The 6063-nt window shown below is 38.0% G+C and overlaps 2 protein-coding genes across 3 annotated transcripts in view; both read left to right on the top strand.

Annotated features, from left to right (window-relative positions):
• Positions 1 to 2450, top strand: part of LOC104779767 (protein CHUP1, chloroplastic-like) — a 5003-nt gene extending 2553 nt beyond the window's left edge. Inside the window, exons 5-10 of one of the 2 annotated variants that reach the window (XM_019244513.1) lie at positions 1 to 1188; positions 1268 to 1399; positions 1477 to 1658; positions 1734 to 1845; positions 1951 to 2094; positions 2203 to 2450. The exon at positions 1 to 1188 is cut by the window's left edge and continues 1 nt beyond it. In XM_019244513.1, the coding sequence (XP_019100058.1) occupies positions 1 to 1188; positions 1268 to 1399; positions 1477 to 1658; positions 1734 to 1845; positions 1951 to 2094; positions 2203 to 2331 (1887 nt within the window). In that variant the 3' untranslated portion in view covers positions 2332 to 2450. The remainder of the gene's footprint in view (positions 1189 to 1267; positions 1400 to 1476; positions 1659 to 1733; positions 1846 to 1950; positions 2095 to 2202) is intronic. The other variant, XM_019244514.1, reaches the window with a different exon arrangement.
• Positions 3292 to 5110, top strand: LOC104779766 (aspartyl protease family protein 2-like). The gene has a single exon (XM_010504150.2). The coding sequence runs from the start codon at positions 3491 to 3493 to the stop codon at positions 4865 to 4867; it is 1377 nt and encodes a 458-aa protein (XP_010502452.1). The 5' UTR covers positions 3292 to 3490; the 3' UTR covers positions 4868 to 5110.

The following is a 6063-nucleotide window of genomic DNA, read 5'->3' as shown; positions in this document are numbered from 1 at the left end:
GCTCGTGACTTAAGCAAGAACCTAAGTCCCAAGTCACAAGCAAAAGCAAAACGGTTAATGCTAGAGTATGCTGGTTCAGAACGTGGCCAAGGAGATACTGATTTAGAGAGCAACTATTCTCAACCTTCATCTCCCGGAAGCGATGATTTCGAGAATGCTTCAATGGATAGTTCCACGAGTAGGTTTAGTAGTTTTAGCAAGAAACCGGGATTGATACAGAAACTCAAAAGATGGGGCAAGAGCAAAGATGATTCGAGCGTTCAGTCATCACCTTCAAGATCATTCTATGGAGGATCACCGGGAAGACTTAGCTCGAGCGTGAATAAACAGAGAGGTCCTTTAGAATCTTTGATGATTAGAAACGCAGGTGAGTCAGTTGCCATAACAACATTTGGTCAAGTGGATCAAGAAACAGCTCCTGGTACCCCTGAAACCCCGAATCTTCCAAGAATCAGAACACAACAACAAGCTTCTTCTCCTGGTGAGGCTTTGAACTCAGTTGCATCATCTTTCCAAGTGATGTCTAAATCTGTTGACAATGTTTTGGATGAGAAGTATCCCGCTTACAAAGATAGGCATAAGTTGGCGGTTGAAAGAGAGAAGCATATTAAGCATAAAGCAGATCAAGCGAGAGCAGAGAGATTTGGCGGTAATGTGGCTTTGCCTCCTAAACTTGCTCAACTAAAGGAGAAAAAAGTTGTGGTTCCCTTGGTGACCACAGGTGATCAGTCTAATGATCAGTCTAATGAAGGTAAAGCCAGTGAAAACGCTCAAGCCGTAACAAAAATGAAGCTTGTAGACATTGAGAAACGACCTCCTAGAGTACCTCGCCCGCCTCCAAGATCAACTGGAGATGGTAAAACTAGCAGTTTGCCTTCTGCTAGACCTCCTTTACCCGGTGGTGGTCCACCGCCACCTCCTCCACCACCAGGCGGTGGGCCTCCTCTTCCACCTGGTGGTGGACCGCCGCCACCGCCGCCTCCTCCTGGAGCACTTGGAAGAGGAGCAGGAGGAGGGAGCAAAGTTCACCGAGCTCCTGAGCTTGTTGAGTTTTATCAATCTTTAATGAAACGTGAATCGAAGAAAGAAGGTGCACCATCTTTGATCTCTTCAGGAACTGGTAATTCATCAGCAGCTAGGAACAATATGATTGGTGAAATCGAGAATCGATCAACATTCCTCTTAGCAGTAAGTTTGCATTTTCAGTATAATGTTTACTGCAACTGGATGTCAAAAAAACGAAACAATTGTTTAAACTTGATTACAGGTAAAAGCGGATGTGGAGACACAAGGGGACTTTGTTCAGTCGTTAGCAACTGAAGTCCGAGCTTCTTCTTTCACCAACATAGAAGATCTCTTGGCTTTCGTTAGCTGGCTAGATGAAGAGCTCTCCTTCTTGGTCAGTAACTCCTCTGTTCAATATTACTTTCTAACCGTTACTTCGGTTCGTTTTACTCACTCTCTTTTTTTGAGTAGGTTGATGAAAGGGCAGTTCTTAAACACTTTGACTGGCCAGAAGGTAAAGCTGATGCACTACGGGAAGCAGCTTTTGAATATCAAGATCTCATGAAATTGGAGAAGCAAGTTACTTCCTTTGTCGATGATCCTAATCTCCCTTGTGAACCTGCTTTGAAGAAGATGTACAAGTTGCTAGAGAAGTAAGTAAAACTGTCAAGACAAAAACAGAACATCATCACTAAATCTTTCTTTACTAATGTCTGCTTTTTCCACAGGGTTGAACAAAGTGTATATGCTCTTTTACGTACAAGAGACATGGCGGTTTCACGGTATAAAGAATTCGGAATTCCAGTTGATTGGTTATCTGATACTGGCGTCGTTGGGAAGGTAATAAACATTTGTTATTTCTTTCCTTTCGATTGAGAAATCCTTGTAAAACAATCTTGAAAATGCTCTGTTTTGTTTTTGTTTATGTTTCATCACACAACACAGATCAAGCTTTCGTCAGTTCAGCTCGCGAAGAAGTACATGAAACGAGTAGCTTATGAGCTTGATTCAGTGAGTGGATCTGATAAAGATCCAAACAGAGAGTTCTTGCTTCTCCAAGGTGTTCGTTTCGCTTTTAGAGTCCATCAGGTATAAACAAAACTAAACTCAGATCAGAACACAAAGTAACCAAATTAAAATGACCAGTTATTCTCAAGTGTTTGATGTATTATATTAACTGAAATGTTTATTGTGTAGTTTGCTGGAGGGTTTGATGCAGAAAGCATGAAAGCATTTGAAGAGCTTAGAAGCAGAGCCAAAACTGAGAGTGGAGGAGACAACAACAACAATAATAATAATAGCAATGAAGAAGAATCTGTAGACTGAGTTTTATTAATTATTACTTTCTTATTCTATGTCTCCCTGTATCATTGTATCACATACTTGATTTATAGTACAGTGATTTTTATAGATTATTGTAAAAAAAATACATTTTTTTGTGTTTAGGTTTACAAATGATTTTTTTTAATGGTTTTTTATTTATTTATATTTTTAGATAATAAATTCGCAATAAATTTGTAATCTCCCAAACTACTGAAAGAAAAGATAAAATAATTGTGGTTTGTCTTAAAAGTCACATGTTTCATATCATGTGCAGCCATGCAAAGTATCGCCCGAATCTTCTTCACTCTTTAATGTTTTTATCATTTTCAATTTATCAATATTTTTGGCAAAACTTTTATTTTTCCATGTATGAATAAAAAGTACAAAACAAAAACTAATAATGGTTTACTAGATTTACAGCAAATAAAAACAAGGACAAGTTCCATTTTTTCTTTTGTAATTTTATGCAATCGTATAAAGAAATAATAATCATGTTTGATATATTTGGAAATTAAAAGTATTTCTGCCACCACCTAACAAACAGGGTCCATTTCTTGGGTATAGTACTTTTCACGTCCAAACAAGATCTACATTTATTATTATTATTATGGTATTCGTATAATTACAAATTTATTATCATAATAATACAATCTATATAAAATAAACCGACCCTCTTATAATAAATGAAATAAATTCACGGATCTAAGACTAAGATTACACAATCACACTAGAAAACAACCATTTTTGGCATTAATAACACTCCTCTACAAACTAAAACAAAAATGAACAAAAAACAAACGTAAAAAGAACTACAAAAATTTGTGTTATAGATATTATCAAACGAATCAATGATTAAAAAAATGTATAAAGACTAAAAGTGAAAGGAACAAAGAAACAAAACAAAAACACATTTAGACAGCTAAGAGTTTTTATTGCAAAAGCCAAAGCTTGATGATACCCCCAAAAACAGAGATATCTTTCAGTCTTCACGTTACAATGTACTTGTATTTAAACTATATTTCGACCACAACCTGACAAAATACGTACAAAATACCGTATTTTTATACGGTCTTCTTCTTCTTCTTCTTCTTCTTCATAACATAAGACACAAAATAACACAAACAAAACCCTTCTCACTCTCTCTCTCTGTCTGTCTCTCACAATGTTTCCTCTTATCTTCCTCTGCTCTTTCCTCTCTCTCTTCCTCCTCCTGCCGGCGAATCTCGCCGCCGTGAGTAACGAAGGCAAGTACTTAAAGCTTCCGTTGTTACGCAAATCTCCGTTTCCTTCTCCGACGCAAGCTTTAGCTCTAGACACTCGCCGTCTCCATTTCCTCTCTCTCCGCCGTAAACCCATCCCGTTCGTTAAATCTCCGGTGGTCTCCGGCGCATCTTCCGGGTCGGGTCAATACTTTGTGGATCTTCGAATCGGTCAACCGCCTCAGTCGTTACTTTTAATCGCCGATACAGGAAGCGATCTCGTTTGGGTGAAATGCTCAGCTTGCCGAAACTGTTCACATCACTCTCCGGCCACCGTCTTCTTCCCTCGCCACTCCTCAACGTTTTCTCCCGCTCATTGCTACGACCCGGTTTGCCGTTTAGTGCCTCAACCTGGTCGGGCTCCGAAATGTAACCATACCCGGATCCATTCCACGTGTCATTATGAGTATGGCTACGCAGACGGTTCATTAACTTCAGGTTTATTCAGTAGAGAAACGGCGTCGTTGAAGACAAGCTCTGGTAAAGAGGCGAAACTCAAAAACGTCGCTTTCGGATGCGGGTTTCTGATCTCGGGTCAATCTGTATCGGGTACTAGTTTTAATGGAGCCCATGGAGTAATGGGCTTGGGCCGTGGGCCAATTTCTTTTGCTTCTCAGTTGGGTCGTCGTTTTGGTAACACGTTTTCTTATTGCTTAATGGATTACACTCTCTCTCCGCCGCCGACGAGTTACCTCATCATCGGAGACGGCAGCGGAAGAGGAGGAGAACGAATCAATGCCGTTTCGAAGCTTTTCTTCACTCCGCTGCTAACGAATCCGTTCTCTCCGACGTTTTACTACGTTAAATTGAGATCCGTCTCCGTCAACGGTGCGAAACTACGAATCGATCCTTCGATTTGGGAGATCGACGGTTCAGGTAACGGCGGAACCGTCGTGGACTCCGGCACAACCTTAGCGTTTTTAGCCGATCCCGCGTATCGATTGGTTGTAGCGGCGATTCGACGGCGGATCAAGCTCCCTAACGCCGATGAACTGACTCCGGGATTTGATCTGTGTTTAAACGTCTCCGGCGTTTCGAAACCGGAAAAGTTCTTGCCGAGTTTGAAATTCGAATTCTCCGGCGGTGCGGTGTTCGTTCCGCCGCCGAGGAATTATTTTATCGAGACGGAGGAGGAGGTTCAGTGTCTGGCGATTCAATCGGTGAATCCAAAAATTGGATTCTCGGTGATCGGGAACTTGCTGCAGCAAGGTTTCTTGTTTGAATTCGATAGAGATAGATCACGGTTAGGTTTTTCTCGCCGTGGTTGTGTTTTGCTGTGATTAATTTTTTTTCTCACCGGAATATTCTGTTTCGATTCGCTTAAAGATTTTTTTTTTTTTTGCGTTTTCTTTTTGGTGTTTTTTTGGAAGTACGAAGTTTGGGTGACGGTTCACTGTTACCGAAAATAGAAATAAAATAATATTTTTGGGAGTTGTAAAATTTCTATTTCTATATTTTAAAAGAGTATCACTGTAACTAGAGAGCATGTGTGAAAAAAAGAATAAAAATGAAATGTTTTCTTACAATATTTCTTTCTTTTTTTTTTTTTGAGCAAAACAATATTTCATATATGTTTGGTTATTAATACGATAAACTTGTTGAAATGTTATTTTCAGTTAAATGCTTGGAAACAATTATTTTTAAAAGAAAGAGTAAATTACCCCTACTTTTCTAATTTGATGTAAAAAAATGATAGGATTATTATAATATCTTATAGTAAGAAATATGAGGATTTTTTAGTAATCAGCCATGTAGTTTATTTAATATGCTAAGAATTATAAGATAGTTTTAGATACTGTATTCGAAAAATCTAAAATGCAGATTTTGTACACTAATTTTAAACTATATAGATGATATTGTATTGTATATGTGCAACTTATTTGAATAAGGTTAGACAAAAAAAAAAACAATGTAAAAGATAGTAATTTATTTGTTTTGTTTAAAAGATGATTATTGTGTTTTTCATTTTCATTTTATTTATTGGCTAAGCACCCCCAAGCTTGTATTTGTTTTCTCTCTTGACGGTACTTGTTATATAAGTTTTCTGGCCCTGGACTCTGTTAAACAAAATTAAAAGCAAAAGGCTCTGTAAATCAACTACGTTTTTCCAAAAACTTACATCTATGGTGCAATAACTTCTCTTAACAAAGCATTATCTAAAATTTATAGGATACTCTTGTCTTTCTTAATACTCCGAGTCCAGATAGTAATTAAATAAATAAAGAAGACACAACAGTCTAAAGTACAATTATTAGTTTTTATTTTGTTCACAGCTACCGACAGTTAATTCTGGAAAATGTACTAGTAAACTAGTTGAAGTATCTTGTTCAAGAAAGGTCCTAAACAGAAAAACATATGCAATTAACGAAAAAAAGAACTGTAACACATGTATCATGCATCGACCTACGCGACTCAGAAAATGACATATTAGCCCAAAATGACTAATTGGCCGAATATGACATAAGCCCAAACAACT

Source organism: Camelina sativa, chromosome 4 (genome assembly GCF_000633955.1).
Source record: "Camelina sativa cultivar DH55 chromosome 4, Cs, whole genome shotgun sequence".
Taxonomy (NCBI): Eukaryota; Viridiplantae; Streptophyta; class Magnoliopsida; order Brassicales; family Brassicaceae; genus Camelina; species Camelina sativa.
The sequence above is the reverse complement of the archived record's forward strand: the minus strand, read 5'-3'. Positions and strand labels throughout refer to the sequence as shown.

Bases quoted from the DNA above. Each gene is read 5' to 3' on its own strand.
- LOC104779766 (XM_010504150.2), top strand. From the start codon at position 3,491: ATGTTTCCTCTTATCTTCCTCTGCTCTTTCCTCTCTCTCTTCCTCCTC.